The sequence below is a fragment of the Marmota flaviventris genome, chromosome 18, assembly GCF_047511675.1.
Source record: "Marmota flaviventris isolate mMarFla1 chromosome 18, mMarFla1.hap1, whole genome shotgun sequence".
NCBI classification, from domain to species: Eukaryota; Metazoa; Chordata; class Mammalia; order Rodentia; family Sciuridae; genus Marmota; species Marmota flaviventris.
Genome location: NC_092515.1, coordinates 8,094,894 through 8,121,106, shown reverse-complemented (window position 1 = coordinate 8,121,106; position 26,213 = coordinate 8,094,894). Strand labels below are relative to the sequence as shown.

At 43.7% G+C, this 26,213-nt stretch overlaps 1 protein-coding gene across 5 annotated transcripts; it reads right to left on the bottom strand.

The window, feature by feature from the left end:
- Positions 1-24,448, bottom strand: LOC114108450 (sulfotransferase 2A1-like). 5 transcript variants are annotated; one of them, XM_071605053.1, is made up of 7 exons: positions 24,214-24,448; positions 9,411-9,590; positions 8,140-8,348; positions 6,515-6,641; positions 3,917-4,011; positions 2,677-2,854; positions 1-608 (listed from the first exon to the last, which is right to left on the bottom strand). In XM_071605053.1, exons 2-7 carry the CDS (start codon positions 9,544-9,546, stop codon positions 496-498), a joined length of 858 nt encoding a protein of 285 aa, XP_071461154.1. In that variant the 5' UTR covers positions 9,547-9,590; positions 24,214-24,448; the 3' UTR covers positions 1-495. The 5 variants fall into 5 exon arrangements, with proteins under 5 accessions (XP_071461154.1, XP_071461158.1, XP_071461156.1 ...); XM_071605057.1 differs by having other exon boundaries at positions 9,411-9,490; positions 24,214-24,445; XM_071605055.1 differs by lacking the exon at positions 24,214-24,448 and adding an exon at positions 23,239-23,447.
- Between the last annotated feature and the right edge of the window lie 1,765 nt (positions 24,449-26,213).

The window sequence follows — 26,213 nt, the reverse complement described above, 5'->3', positions numbered from 1 at the left end:
TAATAGAAAGGAACCTCAACTGGTTCTAAATTTTATTTCTTGTTTTAAAAATGAGACACAATGGTGGGATATTCATTTTATTTTTGTAGGCCTCTATGTGTTTGAAATATTAGTTAGATTACTTAAAAGCTAGGATGTGGTGAAGTGAATAGGGAAATTCTAGTAGTTTTCAACAGGTAATTGATTTTTTTTGACACAGCTGTATTGTTATACATAGTGTTGAGATCTTCCGTAAAAAGTCATCCATGCAATCAATTTTAGATCACGATCCATCTTTCTCTCCTGTGCACCCCCTTACCCATTTTCCTTCCTCTGACCGACTAGACTTCCTTTTACTCATTTATTATTTTACATTTCATTGGTCTTTATGTTATCCTATCTTTTCCTTCCTTTTCTCATAGAAATGGTTTTTATATTAAGAACCTCCCAATCCTGTAAATATCCCAAGACAGGAAACAATGTTAGTATCCATAAAAGATCCAGAATTTTTGGACACTACTCCCATGGGAACAGCTCTTTGGGGAAACCCGCCATCTTCTCCTGGTATAATTTATCCAAGGCTTCAGCTTGGGCCACTGTGAGGTGATTCTTCCAGTCCCCAGAGATGCCTGGAAAAGATGAAGTAGACGCAGATCAGATCTAGGCATAGGTCTTAAGATGGAGACCTCCTCTCTGCTCTGTCAAGACAGCAGAGTGACCCCTGGGTCATTGGTGAGGCCTTCTCCTGCCTGGACACCATGCGCATTTCCCCTTCTACCTGTCTGGAAAGTGTGTCCTGACTGCCCTCCATTTTCAAAGCAATCTGTACAGAATCCATACTCAGTGAGGCTGGGTGTAAATCAGAAAATATGGACTATAACAAAGTCTGACCTCTTGTTTTTGAGCACTTTGGTCCAAACCAACAAAATTTCTGACCTGGTGATCAGAGCAGGTCACAACTCATCTTTGAGTGTTAACTTTTCTCTGTGAGAAGTTCTTCTGCACATGGCACCATGTGGATCCATTGGCAGAGTCAGTGGCTCCAGTCACTTCTGGCTCATGTCTCCCCAGATTTCCAGTCTCCTTCAGCCAAGTTCCCTGGTGATGTTGGGGCTCTAGGTGTAGGGTCCTTGTTGATTCACACTCCATCCTGGGACTGCCCATTGGCTCTCTCGGCTCCATGGCACAGTCTTCGGATTCAGCCTCAAGCTTGCCAGGCTGCCCCCTCCTCAGGGTGTTTACTTTCCTGCTCCTGACCCAGAGTGCTGTCCTAGCAGACACATGATGTCATGTCCGTTAGCCTAATTCAACTGTTGACTCCAGTGCAGTGACTCAGTGGGGCTCTCAGTTCTAACCATACAAATCCATCCTTGCTGACTTCACAGCAATGACCAAAATGATATGTTCTATGTATTTCCTTTTTGAATGTTCATATGGTATGCATTTCTCAAATATTAGGACATCTAAAAAATTTATAGACTATATAAGATTTAATACTTCAAGGAATGACACAGTAAATGTTTAAGAAATAATTTTTGAAATGATTAAAAGGACCATGGAATTTGATAGATATCATTATCCAAAGTATGTGTATGAAGACACAAATTGGTGTGAACATACTTTATATACAACCAGAGATATGAAAACTTGTGCTGTAAATGTGTAAAAAGAATGGTAATGCATTCTGCTGTCATTTATTTAAAACAAAAAGAATGAGTAATATACTAGCATTATACCCTGTTTTACAGAACAGAGTTTAAACAATGCCCTGTCAGGGTTACCCTGTGGGAAAGTGGTGGGGGTCAAATGGAAGCTAAAGTTACGGGCATAAGTCAGACCGTTTCCTTATCTGATTATAGTGCCATTTTATGTATCATATGAATTCATTTTCACATACCAGACCAATCAAATTACTTAACAGAAAATACAACAATATCTGTTGTATATGCATGTAAACATTATACTCATATGAATATAAACAGGAATGTCTAATATGTAATTGTTATCCTATAACCACTGATTCTTATGCCCATGTTCATTGATATCTTCGTCATTAGAACAAGCTTTCTTGACTTCTTCTGCTAGGCATGGGCTCTCCCCCTGAGGTACACCCCTAGCCCATTCTTCTGTTTCATGGCTCTGTGCTCCAGCCTCACTCAGTGGCAAGAATCCTGATCTTTTGAATATCTTGTGAAGCATTTAGTCTAAATACTCCATGGATTGCCATTTCAGATACATGTGAACTGGGGGAATTTTGGAAAAACTGGTTCTGTGAGTACATGCAGTAGACATTTTCAATAGACATGAAACTGAAGGTGTAGATATAATTCATCTTTCTTCACAGGAAGGAGGCATTACAATGTCTCATCACAAATGACCCAGTCCCTACTTCACCTATTGGCTCATTCTCTATGTATCTCTTCTTGAGGGCAGTTCTCTATGGTAGTCACTAGTGGTGTGGCACAGACATGACCATCTCCAAGATGCACTCTCCTCCCCTGGAGGAATCGGCTGTCTCCAGGGACTGCAGCCCATCCCAGAACCGTGGAAACATTCTTCCATAAGGCACATGAGAGGTTTTCTTGGTTATGAATCACTCAAGTCAATATCTTCAAACACCCTAACTCTAAGGGTCCGGTGGTAAACACAAGAATTCCCTCCAAGTATTCTCACACATTCTGAAACCAGAGCTTTTACCTTTTCTTGTAATTTTGAAATCCTTATCAACATGAGTTTCAGGCAACATCTCTAAATTGGACATCTTGTTTTCTTTCATGACATGGAAGGAGCTATTCTTGACGACTGAGTCCAGTTCTTCTGGATTTAACTTCTTTCCCAGGAATTGACAGATCTTCTCTATGGTGCTTCTTGGGTCCTACAATGTGAACAACAAAGAGCGAGTCTATGAGAGGGCAACACAGGGGATTCGGGAGGATAGGAATGAAGGTGTTAGGAGGGCTGGGGGACGGGGGGAGAGGAGAGGAATGACATCAGGATGAGAGGAGATTGCTATGGGTGTCAGAAGGAGGGAGAAACAGAAAGGGTTTTTTCTTACATTGCTTAACAACTCTGAAAAAATTTCTAGATATTTTAAATTACATTAATTTATTATGTAATTTAAATGTATTAATTACATTTGGTGCTCTTAAACTCACATCCAGAAGTGGACATCTATGTGCAAGTCAGAGTGCCATTCCTCTACGATAACAGAAAAATAAAGTTAGAATGAGTATCTATTCAATGTGTGACGATCCAATCTGTAAAGTATCACATCTACAAACTCAGACATAAATCATTGATTTAGTTGAAAACACTCAAAATCCTCTTCACTTGCTATTTTGAAATGCATTATTGATTATCACTGTTTATAGTGGCCACGCTGTGCTACAGGTCATTAGAAGTCATTTCTGTTACCCAGCTGTACCCGGCACCCACCCCACCAGTGCCGAGCTTCATCTGTAAGCCCTTGGGATGACTCCAGCCCCTGACCTCTCACAAGAGTTACACAAAGTGACAGCTCTCCTTCATCTCACCTGGCCAGTCAAGGGGAGAAGCCAGACAGGTGGACACAACTCTGGGATTAATGTTCTACCCAGTCCCTTCTGATGACGAGGTCTCTATGAGCATCATAGGTCCTGCACACAGAAACCTTGGCAGCCATAGGTGCTAGCATAAGCCGTTGCCCTCTGCCTGGGTGTGGGGAAGGGCCCTTTAGATGTTGTCAGATGGAAAACTTTGAAGACATGAAAGAAGAGCTTGCATTTGGGGGCAGATCAATGAAGAAACGTCAATGGAGACCAAGGGCTCATCTCCTCTTAGTGACCCTTAAGAGGCTACAATTTACAGAAAGTTGGGGAGCAGATACTGAGAACCACGGACATTAGAGGGAGCAAGGATAGTCAAGAGCTGGCGGGCACTGGATCTGACAGGTGCTCACCTTCTGCAGCTCTTCATAACTCAGCAGCAGGACGTTCTCCCTGTCTCTCATGGACATCCAGCCACGAATGTGCTCAAACCATGATCCATAGGGCACTGTGGGGCAGGCACAGGGGTGCAGGTTACACACTGCTGAAACAGGGCTGTGCCATCCATGTCACTCTAACACCCTGACAGCTTGATTCATGTATAATTGACAAATACTCCTTAAACAAGATGATGAAATGGAGACGGGAACATTTCTGAATTCATTCTATGAAAGCTGTAGCATATTTACCCAAGGCAGACAAGATATCATGTAAGTAAACAACAGCCCAATATTCCTTATGAACACAGATACAAAAACCTTATTAAAATGTTAGCACATTCTATTAAGATTATACACAGGGCATGGTGTGTTGACACTTTAGGATTATACTTTAAGACACGTTGATTTCATTCCAGGGATGTAAGTCTGGTTTACCATATGCAAATTCATAAATGTATTTCACCACATCAGTAGATTTTACCTTGAGAGAAGAACATGGCTGAGCATCCTAAAGGTTACATGTGACAAACCCAAAGCCAACATCATGCTAACCTGGGAAAACTGGAAGCATTTCTCCTAAAACCAGGAACAAGGCAAGGATGTGCACTCTCACCACTCATTAAACAGAAGTTTGGGAACTCTAATCAGACAAGTCAGGCAAGAGAAGGGGATCAAGATAATACAAGTTGGAAAGAATGAAGCCAAAATATCAGTGTTTGCAGATGATGGATGCAATGTTTGAAGACCCCTAAAGCTGCCCCAAAACCCTTGTAGAACTGATACCACATTCAGCAGAGTAGGAGGATACAAGATCATCATAGAAAAAATCCATAATAATAATGAATCTGCTGAGGAAGAAACCAAAAATACAATTCCACTCACAATGGTCTTAAAAAGTACTTAGGTAGCCAGGTGTGGGGGGGCACACCTATAATCCCAGGCGCTAGGGAGGCTGAGGCAGGAGGATGGCAAGTTCAAATCAGCCTGTGCAACTTAGCAAAGTTAAGGACCTCAGCGAGACTACCTTATTTATATATAAAATATAAAAATGGAAAAGAAATATTGCTCAGTAATTATTTGGTTTGAGATCAATACCTGGTACCAATTCAAAGAAACAGAAAAACAATAACAACAACAACAAACAAACCAACCCTTGGCATACTACTCCACCCAAAGAGCAGATACACCTCTTAGAATGAAAATTATAGAACACTGAAGAAAGAAATTGAAGAAGACACTAGAATGTGAAAATCCCTTCCATGTTCATGGATAACCAGAATTTAAACAATGCCATATTTCCAAAAGAAATCTACAAATTCAGTGCAATCTCCGTCAAATACCAATGAGATTCTTCACAGAAATAGAAGAAATAGTCCCACAATTTTCATGAAAAACAAAAATGCAAAGCCATTCTCAGCAATGAAAATAATGATCAAGGGCCGAGAATGATGCTCAGTGGTAAAGCACTCGACTGGTGTTGCAAAGCACTGGGTCTAATCCCAACACACACACACACACACACACACAATGAACAGTGTTGAATGTATCACATTTTAAATTCTTCATGGTCTCAAATCATACGAAAGTGGTGCAATAACAAAAAAATTGTGCTGTATAAAACAGACAAAAAGATCAATTTATTAGAATAGAAAACACAGAGAGAGACAAATCACCCAGATACAATCATCTGATTCATAACAAAGACACCAAAAGCTAATATTGGAGAGAACACAGACTGTTAAATAAATGGTACTAAGAAAACATGTAGAAGAATGAAGCTAAATGCTGCAACAAATTCCACTCAAAGTGGATCAGCAAATAGGAATTTGACCCTAAACCCCTTAAGTACTAGTAGAAAACAATGGTTACACTACGACATACAGGTGCAGGCACAACTTCATCCATAAGACTCCTTGTGTTCAGGAAACAAAACCAAGAATAGATAAAGGAATGTCATCCATCTAAAAAGCTTTTTTACAGCAATGGTAAGGAGACAAGAGAGGGCTGAAAAATGGGGAGAAAATCTTTGTCAGCTACTCTTCTGACAGAGGATTAATATCCAGAATGTATAAAGAACTCAAAAATCTTAACACCTCACAGTGGAATATTACTCATCAATAAAAGAGAAAATCATTTCATTTGCAGATAAATGGATAGAGTTAGAGAAGATAATGCTAAGTGAATTTAGCCAGTTCCCAAAATCAAATGCAGAATGCTTTCTTTGATATAAGGAGGCTGATTCATAGTGGGGTAGGAGGGGGAGCATGGGAAGAACAGACAAACTCCAGATAGGGAAGAGGGGTGAGAGGGGAGGGGAGGGTGCTTAGGGTTAGAAATGATGGTGGAATGTGATGGACATTATTATCCAAAGTACATGTGTGAAGACACAAATTGGTGTGAAAATGGATGGAACTGGAGACCAGCATGCTCATTGAAGGAAGCCAGGCTCACAGAGTCAAGGGGTGTCTGCTTTCTCTCATACATGGGACGTACACAGAAAAGAGCACAAAAGTCATGCCACACAATTAGGAGAGCAGTGTGGACGCAGATCTGTAGGTCACAGAGACTCACCGTGGCCTTGGAGGAACCACTGAAAATATTGATCCAGTGACTCTGGTTTCTTAGAAAATTTTGTCGTAGTCCAAAAATAGTAACCTGACACAAGGACATCTTTGGGATTTCTCATGATATATATTACCTTAAATGAAGGAAAATGAGAGAAAGAAAAAAAAAAAAACAGTAATAATCAGTCCTTTCCCACCTTGATTTTCATCTTTTCCCAGGAAGTTCTTACTAAACATCTGCTGAACATCAAGGGATTCATTTAATTAATTATTTATAGCATTCATTCATCAAATATACATTTTAGTTTCCCATTATAGGAATAGAAGAGGAAGACCTTGCCTCTTCATTCTAGGACATTAGGTTACCCAACATGGGAGCCTTCAGGAAAGTTCTAGATGGTGTTGGTGAGGCACTTGTGTGCTTTGCCATAATGATCACTAACAGCAGAATGAATTGATCAATGATGGTATATTCACCTTCATAGCAACACACAGTCATTCTCACACTCAAGGCCATGGAGGAGGCTCACAGATAGGACATCCATGCAGCACGAATTCCTTATTCAAAATACAGATATACACCAAAGCAATCTGTAGCTGAAGTGCAGGGGGAGTTTCCCTCAGGTGGTGGGCACTGATGGGCACAAGGAACCTGGGGGACTTTCTGGACAGCAGGAATGTTCTAGTCTGGTCTGGGGGATAGTTGCCTAACTGTGTACATATGTACATATTAAGAGGCTGGTGTTCAAGATTAGTGAACACACACACAAACAAACACACTATTTTGTACTTGAACATCACAATTGACTTTGTATTTGCACCAACTTTCCTGGTGTTATTATTGGAGGTCTTGTGTCTCCTTAGACCTCAGTTTAATTGGGCAGGGGTTAAAGCAACCCAACAGGAGACATGGAAGTGGGTCTGTTGGAGCAGGCTCACTGGTACATACTTTATGACATTTCCAAGAGTGGAGATTAGTATTCCAGATTTCTTGGTAATGTTTGAACAAAAACATGAAAAAGTTCAGAAGTCAACAAACACTTTTCAAAGGTATTTTTCTAAAAAAGAGTCTGTTGACCAAGAGATCTGGGATATCCCTGGTCTGTGCTGATCATCTGTCAGCCAGAGGGAGGCTGCAGTGGCTGCTAATCACAAGACACAGTGGCATGCCCTGGGCTGCCATGGAGACACAGCTGGCCACCACTCCTGAGCCGCCCCTGGATCCATGCTTTATCAATGTGTGCGTGCTCCGCTCCCATGTGGGCACCACTGACCTCTCTGCTTCCACCTACCTATCAGGAGGCTTTTATTGAATTAATACAGGCTGACGTCTTAAAGAGCTGCAAGGCTGGGATAATCCGGTGTAGATTGTAAATTCTGCTTGCACAGGAGAGTGGTTTTTCTAAGATTCTGGCATTAGCCAGTCCCTTCACACCTGAATTCAGGCTAGAATAATCTATGCAATGTCCCACATTCTTGCACTCAAGTGTGGTCTGGTTGTGGCCACATCAACCTAAACTATTATCCCAGGTCTCACCCAGCCTACCCAGTGAGCACACACCCCAGCAACATCTGCAGGGGTTACCTAGGACATGGAAGGGAAAAAGCATTGATCAAACATTAGGCACTCACCTTGGCCTTGGAAGTGAAAAAAGATTTGGGGAAGAGATAGAAGGGGAGGTGAGAGGTCAGGAACCGTGGGCCCTCTCTCTCCTTTAACAATTTGTATCCTGTATCTATCTCTAACCAGGGTGCACGATCCCAGATGGACACAGATCGAATCCAAGTGGTATCGCCTTTGGAGTGAATCAGGCAGAGAATTTCAATCAACCAGTGGGTTCCTGGATAAGAAAGTGAAAATGATGGTCACTCATTTCAACATGACTTGCGAACAAAAAATTATGGTAAAATGCATAATATAAACTTTACCATAACATAAACTTTACCCATTTTAAGCATGCAGTCAGGTACTGCTAAGCAGTGTTAAGCACATTCCTAATTTTGCTCTTACAATGTCCAGATACTTTTATCTTTGAAAAACTCAAACTCTCAGCTTATTAACAACATTTTCCTTGTTACTCCATATTTGGTCTCTGGAACCCATGATGCATTTTTTATGAACACTAGGTATTTTACAAGAGTAGAATTCTATAGTATTTGTCCCTTTGTGCCCAAAATGTTGCATCTAGCATGACTCATTCAAGATTGCTCTATGTTGTAGAAGGGGTGAGACTATTCTTCCTTGTGAAGGCTGAATCGTATCCCATTGTATCAACACGCCACATTTTGTTATGCATTCATCTATGAAAGGATTTTAGGTTGCTCCACCTCTTGGCTGTTTGCTGAGGTCAGTTTTATATGTTCCCCTTTCCCTTGACTTCCCAGCACAGTGCCCCTTCCAAGGACACTGGCCTCAATCCTCGCCCTGTTTGCAATGCCCCTGCCCCCAGGCCCACCACATAGATTTATGATGCATGTCCTTTCACTCCCTTGAATTTCTCAGGCTCCTGTCTGATTCCCAGCCCTTGTCCATGCTGACCCTCCTGCTCTAAAATCCCCCTCCTCATCCCATGGCCTCCCACTCCCTCTTTCATTTCTATGGAGCTGGTATTTCACCCTTAAGTGCTCACTGGTCATTCTCTGCCACCCCCCTCCCAGGCCACCACACAGACGCCTGGGTGACATTAGGATTCACTCCTGTATCTTCCTGCAGTAGCTTAGCTGACCCCTGCTGAGCACTTATGTCCCTGTGTCCTAGTCTGAGTGGAAGTGGCCTGGGGCACTGCCCCTTCCTCCCCCAAGCAGGGCTCACTGGCTGTAGAGGTCATGAACTCCATCTGCTGAGCAGGGGAGGAACACAGCCCTCGCCATTCTCCTGGACAGTTCCTTTCTAGTTTCCTTACCTGACTTAGGGTATGACACCATTACTGTGTCTTCGTCCTTTATCACAAATTTAGTACATGCTTCTTTTAGGCCTTCATAGCTGTAATCAATAGAAGGGAAAGGTAACCCTTCAAACCACAGGTAGCCATCTGTCATGATGATGATATCTCTGTGCTGTGCTGAGGTTCACACCATTGGACCTTGTGGGAGATAGTGAGATTGGACTTTAAATCCAGTCTTACTTTAACGAAATTCAAAAAGAATCATTAATGATTTGAAAGAATCATTAACTTTTTTTTGTTATCAGCTCAACTGGATCTAAAAACAAATAGTGACTGTTAGTCCAAAGTTTCACTGTATTGATCAATTTTAGACTCATACAGAGAACATGAGCCCTGTGACCTCAACATGATCTCATGACAGGACGCCATGGCAAGTGCTGCAAAATAATCCCACTGATGAATCCCTGAGACCTGAGAAAGCCACTCTTTCTCATTTATTTGCATTTGAAGAGTTTTCAAAGTAGAATTTTTACATGCAACCGACTGATACAGTGTATAAATAATAGCCTGGAAGCAGACAGAAGGACAGTGGACTGAAGACTCTCAGGTAAAGGGCAGGAACCTGCTTCAGAGGCAGCAGATATGAGGGTGGACTGTCACTGACTCCTGGGTCCAGTCCTCCATTACCTTCTGATTAACCTGTGGGAGTGGATTTCTTGCTGTCAGGAGTTAGGGGCCGATTTAGAGAATTTTCATGTCTACCACATCAAGGATCCATCAAAGCTCTGCCTCGTCCTTGGTCCAGCACTCTCAGTGCCAGGGGACTTGCGAGGCCTACAGCTTCACATGCTCCAGCAACATGCTCATCCCCGGGGCCCATAAATAGGGACCTACTAATCCTAGAATTGCTTAAAGAAACAATGACATTTTCATCAGTCCCCATGGGCTTCTGTCAGCTAAAAGGGAAACCAGTGGAATCCTAATGCCTGACGTAGACCCCACGTAGAAGGCAACAGAGTTTCATGTAGAAGGTATGAAAATCAGGAGAAAAAACATTTTCCACGCTTCCTGTTAATCCTTGGGTGTATCAATAGACTGAGCACTTGTGTATGACACTAGGAGCTGTTGATACTGACCCTAAATATGATGTGGCCACAGGCTCTTGTGTGTATATTGGGGAGAATGATCAACAATTGGGCATGAGTAGTATTCTGGCTGAAGGAAAAAGCTGATCCAATAGGAAAAATTGGAAGGGGATACCAGTTCTCTGACAGAGAGAAAGATATGTACACGAAGAAAGAGCACTAATTTTTTAATTTAAGGATATATTTTCTTTAAAACTTTGTTTTTCTTATTTATTTACTTATTTTTTTGGTGGTGCTCAGGATCAATCACAGGGCCTCACACATGTTAGACAAGTGCTCTACCCCTGATTCAAAAGCCCAGCCACAAGAGCTACCTTTCTAAAAAGGAGACACTTTTTCATGACTTTTGTTTTATTCCTAGTATTGCCAGATAATTCTAAAAGTTATAGCAATCACAGTTATATCCTACATTTTCTTAATCCATCCACCTGCTGATGTGTTCCTGGGCTAGTGTCAAAATGTGGCTCTTGTGAGTTACACTGTTATAAACCTTGATGTGGCTGTGTCCCTACAGTATTCTGACTTTAGAGAAGGATAAATATCAAGGAATGGAATAGCTGGGTCACCTTGGGTTCCATTTGTCTTTTGAGAAATCTTCTCACACTTTCCAGAGTGGCTGGGCTAATTTCCAGTTCCACCCACAGTGGATGAGGCCCCTTCCCCCTCCTCCCCTCAGCATTCGTTATTTGTGTTCTTGATGCTCATCACTCTGACTAGGGTGAGTAGATGTCCCAGTGTAGTTTTCATTTGCATTTCTGTGACACCTAGGGATGTGGAACTTCTTTTATATATTTGTTGGCCATTTGTATTTCTTCTTTCTTCTGAGAATTGACTGTTTAGTTCTTTTTTTTTTTTTTTTTTTGGTAAAATGGTTAAATTTATTGGAAAGAGTCCCTGTGTGTAGAGTGTGGTGACACTGACATATAGTTCATTTGAATCACCTGCTGGCCTACATTTGTCACCAGGTATGATCTGAGTTATGCTTTCTGCTGGATCCCACAGTGTCACCAGATTCCAAGCTCAGTACAGAACTTGTATCCATGCCCTGTCCTGGACCACTCTTATGTCTGAGGGACAGCAGAGTCCATAGTCCACTGGACTAGAGCAATCTCTGAGTGACCCTGAGTCCAGCTCTGTGCTGCCGTATGCTTGTTCTCAGTGATAACCAAGTTCATGCTGTACATGGAAAACCCTGGGTGACTCCTGCATCAGTGCTACACTGGCAACAGATATCCCCAGTGCCCGTGAGTGCCTGCTGTATACGGTCTGCATTTATCCCTGGTGGCACAGGAGGCTCTCACTGTACTGTTACAATCTGTTCTTCCTGTCTCATTCTTTAACTGGGGTGTTCCAAACATGTCACCCAGAGAGATTCCACAAGAAATTCATGAAGTAGATCCTGTACTTCATCTTCATATAAAAGTCAAAACTTCATGGGTCAAGACCTAGAGTCAGACCAGAAACTTATTAACTGCTAGAAGAAGACATAGGGTCAACTCTCCAACATAGAGTTGCAGACACTGACTTCCTCAATAAGACTCCTAAAATGTAGGAAATAAAACAATGAATTAACAAATAGAAAGACACCAAATTAAAAGAGTTTTGCACAGCAATGAAAGAGGTATGCAAAGAAAGATGCTAAATGATGGGAGATGATCTTTGTTGGCTACTCTTACAGAATGTAAAATTAAAAGAAACTCAAAAAAATTTTAAAAACCCATTAACACCAAAACTACTTCAATGTCTAAATATGCAAATAGATTTAACATACATTTCCCACAAGAAGAAATACAGATGGCCAACAAATATATAAAACAATGTTCAATATTCTTAGCAATCAGTGAAATGCAAATTAAAACTACAGTAAGATTTCATCTCTAGTTAGAGTGTCAAGTATCAAGGATATTAACAAATTTTGGTGAGGGCATGGAGGAAAGAGCACCCATGTGCTGTTGGTGGAAAGAGAACTTAGCACAGCCACTATGGAGATAGGGAGGGAGGTTCTTCCAAAGCTTAGGAATGGAGCCACCACGTGACCCAAGTCCAACACCCCTGGGCATTTGTTCAAAGGAATTCAAGTCAGCATCCTGTATAGCACCACATGCACACCCCTGTTTATGCCAGTGAGAGTCACCTAACCAAGTTAAGGAATCAACCTTCCACCGATGAATGGATTTAAAAATGGGGTATGTATATGTACCAGGGGCTTTATTCAGCCATAAAGAAGAATGAAATTATGTCATTGGTAGAAAAATCATAGCAAAGGTATGTAGCAACAAAACATTGTACTAATATGAAAATAGATGCATAGATCAACTGAGTAGAATAGAAGACAAAGAGACAAACCCATACATAGAGTCATGTGATTCTTAACAAAGACACCAAGAGCAAATCTTGGAGATAACGCTGCCAATTTAATAAATGGTGACTGGAAAACTGATTATCTACATGTAGAAGAAGGAAGCTTGAGTACCCCGAGTACCCTCCAAAGTGGTTGGAGCTGAAAGGGACCGGGGGGGGGGGGGGGGGGGGGGAGGGTCACCCGAGTAGTCTCTGTTCGGGGTCAGCGAGCAGAGGGGACACCCACCGTGACTCCCTTTTCTGTTTGGTTTGGAATTGTTGGAATTTGGTCAGTATAGAAATTCTGTCCTGGCCATGTCTGTGGGAAAGTGTGTGAATGAGACGGACAAAGGGATCCAACCCGAGGGTCGAAGCGAATGCAGAGCCCTGATCTGCGGTTCCGTGGCCCCTCATACAGTCTATGGCAGAATTTCACCAACCAACGTCCAGGTGAAAGCTCCAGGTCGGGGGTTGATACCGACCTGCAAGGCCAAGAGGGCCCTAAGTCCCCGCGAGGGGAGCGGCCAGAGATGGACGAAGTGAGTCTTGTCCTAAGTGTGTTTTGTTCTAAGTGTGTGACACCGATACAGGGTGGACCATGGGAGGCACACTAAGGAAACTGAGCCTTCTGAAATATGTGTTAGAGACCTTTAGGAAGGTTTTCCTGGTGACTGTGGGTGAGACTCACTCCTCAAAGGTGGCATACTCTGTGAATTAGAGTGGCTCACCCAAGATGTGGCCTGGTCACCAGAAGGATCTTTAGATGAGTCATTGCTGAGGTCCTTTGATTGTTGTTGGAACTTTCTCTGAACCAATTCTCTTACATTGATTGCTGGCAAGAGATAGTACAGAAACAGTCCCCTTTGTTGAGAGCCTGTCTAGATGGACAGTCCAAACTGATGTTAGCCAGGAGCATAGTGGTCTCTAAGACCCAGCGGAAAGCAGCTAAACAGAAAACCTGACTAGGAAAGACAGGAAGGGAACAGTATTCCCCGTGAGCCAGAAGAGGACCCAGGACCTATGTGCCACTCTACCCAACTTTGCCAAGACCACTGGGACAGCAGACTGTCCCCTAGCCCCCTCGTCCTCAGAGGCAACAAATGATGGCCCCCAATCCTGGCCATTCCTTCCTCTGTGATGTCCTCAGAGCCAAAGGCTTCATAGGACCAAAGACTCTTCACCTCCCAAGAATAAGGTGGGAGATTTGTCCCTAGACCAGAGCCACAATTCAGATGAGAACTCTCCAGATGCCCCTGCAAGGGACTAAAGGACCTACCCATGTTGTCCAGAAGGGAAACGCCTGAGGGAGACAAGGCCGTTTTGTGTGCCAGCCTTTCTCCACCCCAGAGCTCATAAGCTGGAAAAATCATGCTCCCTCCTACATGGAGAAACCCTGGGCCAGGACTGATCTGGTGCAGCCCATTCTCCAGACCAGGGATGGGGCCCAACCAAGAAGAAGGTCTAAAGATAAAGAAATGTCAAGAAGCCCTCAAAGGAAGTCTAAAAGAAAAGGGGGGGGAAAGATAATAAAACACACTGTGCCCAAGAGTTAGAAGGGATCGGAGCCAGCCCTGAGCCCTGGCCTAAGCCAAAGGCATCTGCAGACAAACAGAGCCCAGATAAGCCTCCTGCTGCTCCGGCATCTCCCTCTCGCACCCTCATAGCCCTGAACTGGGCCCCACATCTGCCTAAGGCCCCTCTCCCCTATGAACCTGGCAGCAATGATCAAAAGAGATGTACCCAACTGACTCAGAGCTAAGTGTCCAGGCCACCGCCGCTGCCAGCCCTCTCCCTGCCCAGAGGTTCCCCGGGGGAGGAGGGGCACCATACAAACATTGCAGCCATGGTGCAGGTTTGTCAGTGAGAAAATGCACAGGCGCAAGCAACAGATGATTAGTGCAGCCTTTGTGGGACAGGCTCAGAGAGCCATTTGCCAAAAATTACAATCCTAGAGGACTTTTCTGAGAAGTGTGACAGTGAGCTGATTAAGGTGGGCACCACAGTTTTCATCAGTCGAGATCCAGAGACTCAAAGACAGGCAGACCAGAAAGATAAAGAGGAGGATGGATCTCCTTACAAACCCAGAGGTCACTCAAAGGGGGGGGGGTCTCACTAGAACAAAGACAATTGTCCAAATGTTTATAAGGAAAAAAGTGTGGCCAGACAAAAGGGGAAGCCTCCAGTGGCCCTGGCAGACAAGCACCCACTGCCACGCTCAAAAGCTGAGACTTGAACAGAGAAGGAAGGAATGCTTTCCCCAAGCCTTTGGCCCCCGGGGTCCATTTGTTTTGCCCCTCCTTTCAGTTGGTTCCCACTTGCTGGGAAGTCGATGATTGGTGAATATGACAGGAGTCCGATAGACACACACAATTGCATCTGATGCTCGAGACCCAGCGCCGGAGGGCTCAGCTGCTGCAAGCCCCAAATGAACCCGCAATATGTTCATGTTAACAGCCAGTAGTGGGCCATAGGGTGCTCATTCCAAAAGGACATGTCACCTGGCTCCAAGCCACATGCTGTGAACCACCAGCAGGAAGGGCCACAGAGCCCCATGCACCCAGGCATACTGAACAAAACACAAGCAGGGCAGCTCCTATATGCAATTAGAGCAGCTCCCACCTGGCAAGAGGAGAAAACCACACAAAGAGCAACACCTAGGTGGGCACAATGTGGCTGCCATGCTGGGACCTGCACAGGACCACACTGCTGCCCTCCAACCTTGGCAGATGGCCCCCGGCGAGATTGACATAGGTGCCTTTTACACAAGTGATATCCCAGGTCATCAGTCTCTGCTAAGATTTACATTAGATTTAAGAGTTGGAGAATCCCAGCAGCCAAGATCCTGCACAGGGAGATAACAAAAAAATTCCTGCATCTTAAAGCACCAGAGGCTCTATATACGCCTCCCTTCCCTAAATGACAGTTCCTCCCAGGGGCTGGAGTACACCATCTTTGCGACAGCACTGGACTCTAACTTAGAAGTCTACATCTATCAAGAAAAAGTCAAATACCTTGGTTACCACCTGATTTAACAACAGAACAGAACAACCAATGAGCCTTAAAAGAAACAGGAGATCTGCTCAATTCCAGTCCCTTCAACCTGCCATCAGACTAGAGAATTCTTGGGGGCTACTAGGTTCGGCCATATATGGATCTCTAACTTTTCAGTCATGGCAAAACCCCTCTATGAAGCCACAAAGTGGGGAGAAGGAGATCCTCTGATGTTGGGGCCAATAAGCAAAAGGCCTTTGTGGACATTAAACAAGCACTCACCAGTGCACCTGGATTAGGGCTCCCTGATGTCATGAAGCCTTTCTTTCTGTATGTCCATGATCTGTCTGGAGTGGCTGTGGGAGCTTTGACTCAGATGCTGAGGACATGGCACCGTCCAGTGGCCTATTTGTCCAAACAGCTGGACTCTGTAGCCCAGGGCTGGCCACCTTGTTTATGGGCCCTTGCGGCCACAGCTCTTCTGGTGTTGGAAGCTGATAAACTGGCCATAGGACAAGAACTGGTTGTTAGAGTTCCTCATTCAATTTTGACACTGTTAGAATAAAAAGGACACTATTGGTTGACTAATGAAGGAATGGTCAAATATCAGGGCATGTTATGTGAAAACCCACATATTCATGTTGAGGTCGTCAGAACTCTAAACCCAGCAACTTTGCTGCCCATTGGACCTGGAAAACCTGATCACTAATGTGTTGAGGTCATGGATGAAGTGTTCTCCAGCAGACCAGATCTGGCAGACCAGCCCTCGGGGATGCTGATGCAGATTACTTCACAGATGGAAGCAGTTTTATAAAAGATGGGGTATGTTTTGCTGGATATGCAGTGGTCACTCTGGACTTTACTGTCGAGGCAAAACCTCTGCCTCAGGGAACTTCAGCACAAAAAGTAAAACTTATTGATTTGATTCGAGCACCTCAGTTGACAGCAGGACTCTGTGTGGATATTTACATAGACTCAAAATTTGCGTTTGCTACCCCTTGATGTTCATAGGGCCTTATGTAGGCTAATTAACTCAGGAGGAAAAAAGGGGGGGACATGATGGATAGGCAAGAAATTCTTAAACTTTTGGATGCACTATGGGCTCCCAGGAAGGTTGCGATTATATATTGCCGAGGTCATCAAAAGGGAAACACTGTGGTTTCTCAGGGCAACCGGAGAGCTGACAGAGAGGCCAGGTTAGCTGTCTGCAAGAAACAGGAAGAAAATCCAGTCCCAGGTTTAAATGCTGCCCTTCTGCCTGGCCGACTAGCTAACAGAAAGGGAGCCAACATACTCACAACATGAAAGTAAGTGATTTAAGACTGAAAAACGACATTTTCTCCCAGGTGGATGGTGGAGATTTTCTGATGGCCACATAGCCATCCCAGAGATTCCAACCCCAGCCTTTATCAAACAGTTTTGCAGGAAAACATGTTGGACATACAGCACTTGAGACAGTTCCGAGTCGACATTTCTATGTCCCCTGGCTCACAAGCAACACCTGGATGATCTGCAAACAATGTGAGGTTTGTGCTCACAACAGTTCTTGTCAGTGCCCAGAGCTCCCACCAGGAATCCAAACTATAGGAGGAACACCTTTTGAAGACTTGGAAGTAAACTTCACTGAACTTCCACGCTCACGGGGCTATAAGTAACTTTTGGTTTTTGTGTACTCCCACTCTGACTGGGTGGAAGCCTTTCCCATCCACACTGAAAAGGCTAGGGAGATACTAGGATGCTTCTCTGGGAAATAATTCCCAGATTTGGTGTCCCAATAATTATTGGCTCAGACAATGGGCCAGCTTTTGGGCACAGGTGATATGATTACTGACCAAGAGTGTAAATATCAGATGAAAGTTACATACTGCCTATAGGCTGCAGAGTTCTAATAAAGTTCAAAGGATGAACAGGACTTTAAGGCTCAATTAGGTAAGCTGTGTCAGGAGACTCATTTACATTGTGATGAACTTCTCCCTATTACACTGTTGAGGATTAGATCCACTCCTACTCTGAGGAGTGGATTCTTTTCTTTTGAGATAATATATGGGAGGACCCCCCCTCTTATTAGGAGACTACAGGGAGACTTAAGAGAGACAGGAAAATTAACCCTGAGATGACAGCTTCAGGTCTTAGGTTCTCAACCAATGGGTTAGAGAAAGAGAGCCAGTAAGTTTGGCCCAGTGCACACTCCTTCAAGCCTGGAGATGGAGTCTGGGTCAAAGAATGAAATATTCAACCCCTGAACTTGTTTAGAAGGGCCCTTTCCCTGTTATTTTATCCCCCCCAGCTGCAGTCAAGTTTGCAGAGACAGGTCCCTGGGTTCACTACACCAGACTCACGCCTGCAGCTGCGGACTGGGAGTGCTCTCCAGATGCTGCTACACCATTGAAGCTGACCATCCTGAAGAAAAAGGAGCACTGGAGAAGCTTGAGGATCAGAAGGACAACAGCCCTGCTCCAGTCACTCCTGAAGCTGACTAGTCTATGCATGGCCAAAGCTTGAGGAGACTACAGCCCTGTTTCAGCCACACAGGAGGGACTAGCTGATCAATGCCCTGTGAAAGATAAACTTCCCACCAGGACTAATGGACTCTTTCAACCTCTGAGATAGTTCTTATATTGTAATGCATTGCCACCCCTTGCTTCTAGATATATACACAGTTCTCTGTTTGGTTTTTGCTACTGGTTTGATAACAGTAACTCCTTCTGATTGGACTCTGGGTAACAAAATTTCATTTATACTTTTTCTCTTGCTTATATAAGTTTTCTAGGATTTGTTTGGTGTTTTAGTTTGGCTTTGTTAATTTATGCTGTTTAACCTATGCTAACCAAAACATTACTCTATTATTTAGTTTGGTTTCCTTTGATAACCTTAAGGGAGTCTGTCCTACTCCTATTCCAACCATGGAGATCATGTGAACCATGTGTCAAGACAATCCACTATAACTAAGAGGTGGTAAAACATATATTTAGGACCTGTCCCACCAGAGGAATGCTACAGATGGATGACTGGAAAGGAAAAAGAGGTCCATTGGAAAGAAACTTGATTTAGGAGGTCACCGATCTTGGGGTGAAGGTAACTGGCCACCCCAGAGGATTATTGCCACTTATGGTCTTGCTACCTGGAAACAAAATGGCAGTTGGAGCTATAGAACTCCTATTTACATGTTAAACAGAATTATTCACTTACAAGCTGTACTAGAAATTATTATTAATCAGACTGCCACAGCCTTTGACTTCCTAGCCATACAACAGACCAGATGCGAGTGGCTAACTATCAGAACCACTTGGCATTAGATTACTTACTGGCTGAGGAAAGAATATATGTGGAGAGTTCAACAGCTCAGATTGTTGCATCCAAAAGGATGACAATAGACAAACGGTTAAGAATATAGCCAACAACACAAGAGAACTAGCACATGTGTTAGTTCATACCTAGAAGGGCATTAAAGTTTGGATCCCAAACATGCTTTGAGAAGATGGTTTTCAACTCTTGGTAGATTTAAAAGCTTAATTGGTGTAGTGGGAATTCTGCTGTTAACCTGCTTATTGCTCCCATGTTTGGCTCCACTGTGCATTAAACTATCGGGTCCACTATAGAAGCTTCTGTTGAAAGTATGACAACAACTAAGATTTTGGCAATATATAAGGCTTTAAGCCAAGATAATGGTAGTGATGCTCTTAAATTTAAAGGATTAAATTATGGGGAGCATCATTAAAGGGGGGAATTGAAGTGGCACCCCCTTTCTCCACAGAAAAGCCTGCTTCACCATGGCTGATTTTAGGACTGTCAGCAAAAGAGTCTCTGCAAAATGTCCGGATTTTTAGCCCCAGTCTCCTCCTGACCAATGGGAGAAGCATGCCCCGATCAAGATGAACCAAGAGAGGTAAAGGTCAACTGGCCGACCACATACAGCCCTCCCTCCTGGGAGGACAATCAGATGTGCCAGGGGGAACAGTCAAAGTAGGATCTTGTTTAATGAGGAAGTACACACAGCTTATGTAAAACTGCACAGGAGCCAATCAGAATAAAGGTCAGAGGGGTGGAGCAAGTTCACGTGTACACCCATCTCATAGTCTGTAAGGAAAGGCACGAGCTGTCCACGAGAGCAGAAGAGTCCTGGACCTATCCTGAGGTGGTCTGCCTCCTCCATCACCACCCACAGCACCGCCTCCTGGCTGATCCCCAGGAGACATCCCAGTCACAGGTGTGGCCTCAAGACCAGGAAGCAGGCAGCCACACCCTACATCTCCCCCTTTTCGTTTTATTAGCAGGTGTTTGCCTTACTCAAGAGTGTGCCTGTCTTAGGTTGTCCCACTCTGGGGATCTTACCCGTCATTGACTACCACTCTAGCTCTTTGGGCAATCCTACCTGCAGGGCCTGCAGGCCCAATGGGAAGCCTTAAGGAAGAGAGATGGCTCTGCTCCCGGCTTACATCTGCACATCCCAGTAGGGGCGGTGGCCAACCTCATAGGGTTCACAGTCAGTATCTTGTAAGACGGCGTATTGCTGCCCAACCACCATCAGTTGAACAGTTCTGGCTCGATCCTTGAGAAACTGGAGGAGCCCAATAGAAACAGCATTTCTCCTGTAGGAACAGACCTAGTCCTCCTTCTCGGGCGATAAGCAGGTTTGGAGGACTACCACAGCCAAGGAATTGAGATTGGAGGTAGTGCTGACAACATGGTGCACTGAGGCCAGCAAGTCCAGTTCCCATCCCCGTGGCCACAACAAATGCCACGAGGGAGACAACGAGGAGTCCGGCCACAACCAGGCAAAGTGTCCAGAATGGTCCTTCATTCTTACAATTAAAGAATCATACCTCAGTGCAAAAAAAAAAAATGGTCCTTCATTCTTACAATTAAAGAATCATACCTCAACAGAAAACCCCACATACCCCATCGACAACAGGTCCAGCCATAGAACATCAAAGATACAAACAAATCTCCAACCTGTTTTTCTTTTACGCCTAAAATTACCATACAACTTTAGAACACCAGATTGATACATTGATGTTTTTATATTAACTAAATTTAGCTTTTAAAGAATTAACATAGCACAATTCTCTAAAATAACAGTTCTTGTTTAACCAGCTGTTTATTAATTTCTTTAAGATTACTTGCTCTAGAAACAAGAAACAAAACTTAATAAAACACACTGTTATGGGTAAACTAATGTTTTAAGGAATCTTTGTCCTTTTAACATATGACTGATATGTTAAACAGATGAAAGTAAAGACATCTTTACTTTCATCTGTTTACCCAATTTAAATTGAACTGTTTAAATTACGTCAATAAAAGATATTTGGATCCATTTTTTTTTAATTTTTCATGAGCGCTCCTCATATATCTGCCAATCTTCATACCATGTGCATGACATATGGATATATGCACACACAGACATACAACACATAACACAAGTGTGCACACATAACACAAGGCCTTGTAGCTTTTCTCATGTGAAATCTCCATTGCAATGTTTAAAAACTCCAGTTTTTAATAGAACTGATCAGAAAAACATTAACCTAGGTCTGTAAGATCAAAATCATGAGCTCAAAAAATACAGAATCTAAGAAAAAGCAAGGGTCCTAGAAAAAAATGACCAGCCGGTAATTAGAAAGCACCGTACAATTTACTTTTTGGTTTAGTCTAGTTTGAGTTCAGGTAAAAGAAAGACACCTTTCCCCCCTCCTTTTTTTTTTTTTTTGATCCCCAGATCAGTCTTCTACTGAGCTCACAGGCTTCTTCCATTTGCATTTCAACTTAAGTCCTGGCTCAGGTGTGGAAGGAGCAGAGAAAACTGCTATTCTGAGCAGAAGCCTCATGCCCAAGGCATTTTAACCTTAAGTCATAATTCCCAGGTTTGGATGTTGAAAATTATGATACAAGTTTAAGATACAATTCACAAAATTTCATATCTTTACATCTTGTTTTGCCAAAGAAAAAAAAAATTTCCTACACTAGAAAAAACTTGCTCACATAAAACTGAAAATAGGATCTTACTTGATAATATAAAAGCTACTATCGAAGAAATCCCTTCAGGATCATTAAGCCATTCCTTTGTTCTGAAGTTCCTAAAGTAGTATTAACTTACATTACATCACCTGAAAAATTCCAAAAGAGAACCACACACTACCATGTATATCCAAAATTAAACTTTAAAAATTTCCAAGACAGTTGTTATTCAATGTCATTTCAATAAGCCAGACCAACATCCCAATCCAACACTTTCCTTTCCTAAATCCTACACACTGAGGGGAACAGATTACTATCCTTGCCCAAATTAATAATGCACTGGTACACCTAATGAAATCTTCCCAGGCTACCTAATTCAAAAATTGATGAAAAAACTGAATGATTGGGAGTTACCCGCCAACTTGGAAGTACAGTTCTTTAGTTTCCCATCCTAAGTATTTAAGTTCTCTGGCATGAATTATCTGAAATCATATACTAGACAATTATATAAACCTAACTTTTAACTGCAAGATTGTGCAAAGTTTCAAAAACCCATTCAGATACCAGATTGTTACAATAAAACATCATCCTGTAGACTCACATTCAGCCAAGGTCATTCCCAAGAAACAAACTATAATATCAACACATTACTGCATTCAATGCCCCCCTATTTCCCCCTTTTTAACTAGACAGAGGTGGAGTATTCCTTACAGTGCAGGGAAGGAAGGAGGAAGTTCCCCAAAGCAAAAGGGCTTCAGCAGCTGCTGGGAGTCCCTCAGTCCCTCCTCCCACTTACAGGATTAGTTCCGCTGGTTTTGTCCCACCCCAGGCACCAGGCACACTCCATATCTCCCAACTTTTCAGTAGTAGGTTTCCCCAAGAAAGTGGAGTGGGGGCTCCTGGGATGTCAAAATTTGTAAAAAAAGAAAAAGGGGCGCAGGGTGAGCCTCGAGACGGCCCGCTTGGCTCCCTCTCACACACTTCTCCCTCCTCCTTCCCCTCAGCCATACAGGGAAGCTGGAGAAGCATCAACCAGGGAGTGTGAGATCGCCCCATCTTTCCGGGGATACCCTTACCTCGGTACTCGCTTGGCTTGGCTCGTTGACACTTTCTTCGTGTCCCTGTTCGGCGTCCCTGTTCTGGGCGCCAGATGTTGGGGTTTTTAGCCCGTCTCCTCCTGACCAGTGGGAGAAGCGGGAAAAGCACGCCCCAACCAAGATGAACCAAGAGAGGAAAGGTCAGGTCGACTGGCAGACCACACCCAGCCCTCCCTCCTGGGAGGACAATCAGATGTGCCAGGGAGAACAATCAAAGCAGGATCTCGTTTAATGAGGAAGTACACACGCTTATATACTGCACAGGAGCCAATCAGGATAAAGGTCAGAGGGGTGGAGCAAGTTCACGTGTACACCCACCTTATAGTCTTTAAGGGAAGGCACAAGCTGTCCACCAGGGTGGAAGGGTCCTAGACCTATCCTGAGGTGGTCTGCCTCCTCCATCACTGCCCACAGCACTGCCTCCTGGCTGATCCCCAGGAGCTGTCCCAGTCATATGTGTGGCCTCAAGACCAGGAAGGAAGCAGGCAGCCACGCCCTACATTTTAGGACTGTCAGCAAAAGAATCTCTGCAAAAGAGTTCAGTGTAGATAAACTTCCTATTTTCCTGTCGCCCTGTTTACTTGGCCACTGGCCGAGAAGATACCAACCCTCCAGGTGCTGGACACCCCCTCACTAGTTTTTCACAAACATGTATCCAGTACAGTACTTTGAAGAAATGTGCAAACAAGGCCTCTGGCCTTGAGCAGGGCTTCACAGAGATGTCTACATTTTTAAGATAAGTTACAAATGGGCTCCATGGTAACAGCTGGTAGGGGGAAGAAGGAGAGGGGAGAAGAAGTTCCCCCCCTTCTCAGTCAGATGTTGTCCTTGAAGGGTTAACTTTCCCAGAACAGTGAAAGAAAAAGCTGCTTTTATGTGAACTTCTGCAGACTGGGAACTTCTGAGCCCCTCCCCTTACATGCTGGGTATAAAACTCTGAAACTCCCTGAACTCGGGGTTCAGGGGATTGATTACAGCAAAAGCTGTGCCCCCTGAACCTGGCTGCCCCCAAATAAAACCGTTTCCTGCTGTCTTCGGTGCCTTGCCTTGTTTGTCCCTACAACAGAAGGGCCCTGAAGGAATTAACATTTCAATCCCTCAGGGGACAGTCTCCAACTTTCCGGACTCAAAATTGGCCGCCTGGATCCGACCTGACTGGGTTTACCTCTCTATACTGACTGCCTGTCTGATTCTGGCTTCACTCCCACCCCACTGGAAGAAAGGGACACTTTTGGAATTTATTTGCCTTTGTGAGGATGTTGGTCCTACACAATTACAAGGTTTTATGCTCACCACGGCTTTAAAACAGGTTACTTCAGCCCCAATCCTGGAGACGCCATTCTCGTGGGCGGTGTTTTAATTGTGGCAGAACTGGGCATTTGGCGCAGGACTGCGAATCCGCGCCATAGGGCAGAAACCTCTCCTGGTTCCCACTGGCGGCAGAAAGCCGCGGGGCGAGGGGGGATGGGAACGGATATGGCAGCGGCCAGCCTGCATTTCTAACTTCACATCCGCCTCCTTAGGGGACAAAAAATGGAGGGCGGGGTCTACCCCAGGCCCAACAAACAGTGGGGGCTCTGCAGTATGGGTGGGAGGAGGAGTCAGAGTCGCAGGCCTTGACGTCATCACAGCCGGCCTTTGCAGAGCATCACTCTTACCAGCCAGCTCCACCCAGACGTGGTAATAAACAGCTGAAATGGGACCACAGCAAGTTCCCACTGGAATCCATGGGCCATTACCCCCAGGTGCCATAGGCCTAATTTGGGGATGAAATAGTTTAAAAAAAAGGGAATTCAAGTAATGCCTGGAGTTATCGATTCAGATTTTAGAGAAGAGCTAACAGTCACTGTGAAATCAGAGCATGCCATTCGGCTCTCTACAAAAGCCGAGCTGGCACAATCAGTACTTTCACCTTGCTGTTCCCTAGACAGCCTGGCACGATCAGTACTTTCACCTTGCTGTTCCCTAGACAGCCTGGCACGATCAGTACTTTCACCTTGCTGTTCCCTAGACAGCCTGGCACGATCAGTACTTTCACCTTGCTGTTCCCTAGACAGCCTGGCACGATCAGTACTTTCACCTTGCTGTTCCCTAGACAGCCTGGCACGATCAGTACTTTCACCTTGCTGTTCCCTAGACAGCTCAACATCCAGGTTCCATGACAGGGTGTACTGGGCTCAGTTAATTCTGCAGGAGCGCCCCCTACTGGAACTTAAAATCAATCATAAAAAATTTCAAAGTATCGTAAATACTGGGGCAAATAAATCTGTTTTATCTCGCGGATTTTGGCCCCAATGCTGGCCTTTACATATTGTGCCTGCCAATTTTGAAGGCATAGGGCAGATTTCTCAGCCTGCCCAGAGTGCCCAGTATCTTCGCTGGGAAGACTGAGATGGTAATACTGGAATTTTCAAGCCTTATGTTTTGGACACATTAGCAGTAAATTTATGGGGCAGAGATATTTTAAGCAGTTTAGGATTATTATTAGTAACCCCAGATTCTTTCGGTTCATTTGAGGAACTTAATCAAGGATTGACTCCTAGGGAAATTGAGGGAAACTTACAGGGTGAGTACCTACCTATGACCCAATCTCCTTGACAGAGATTATTTAATGCACCCAACCAAAATTTTTCATGGGGGCCCTGACCTTTTCCCTGATCCCCAAAACAGCAAAAATATTAATTGGCTCACAGAAGAGCCAATCTGGGTTAGTCAGTGGCCCCTAACAGGGGGAAAACTTAAAATAGCCCACGTGTTAGTTGAGGAACAGCTTCAAGCTGGTCATTTAGAGCCTAAGCTCAGCCCTTGGAACACACCCATCTATGTAATTAAAAAAAAAATCTGGTAATTGGAGATTATTACAAGACCTTAGAGCTATTAATCGGGTCATAGAGCTCATGGAAGCATTACAATCTGGGCTTCCTTCTCCCACAGCTATCCCTTTAAATTATAATTTGATAGTAGTAGATCTAAAAGATTGTTTTTTCTCTATACCTTTGCACCCAGATAACTGTAAAAGTTTGCCTTTAGTGTCCCAGCCATTTATTTATTTATTTATTTATTTATTTATTTATTTTTGTATGCTACTTTCATTGGTAGTTTATTTATTTTTAGAAATTTTCCCATCACTTTCCAAAGTGGTTGTACTAATTTGCAGTTCCACCATAATATATAAGTGTAACTTTTCCCCCACATCCTCACCAACATTTATTTTTTTTTAATTTTTATTGTTGGTTGTTCAAAACATTACATAGTTCTTGATATATCATATTTCACACTTTGATTCAAGTGGG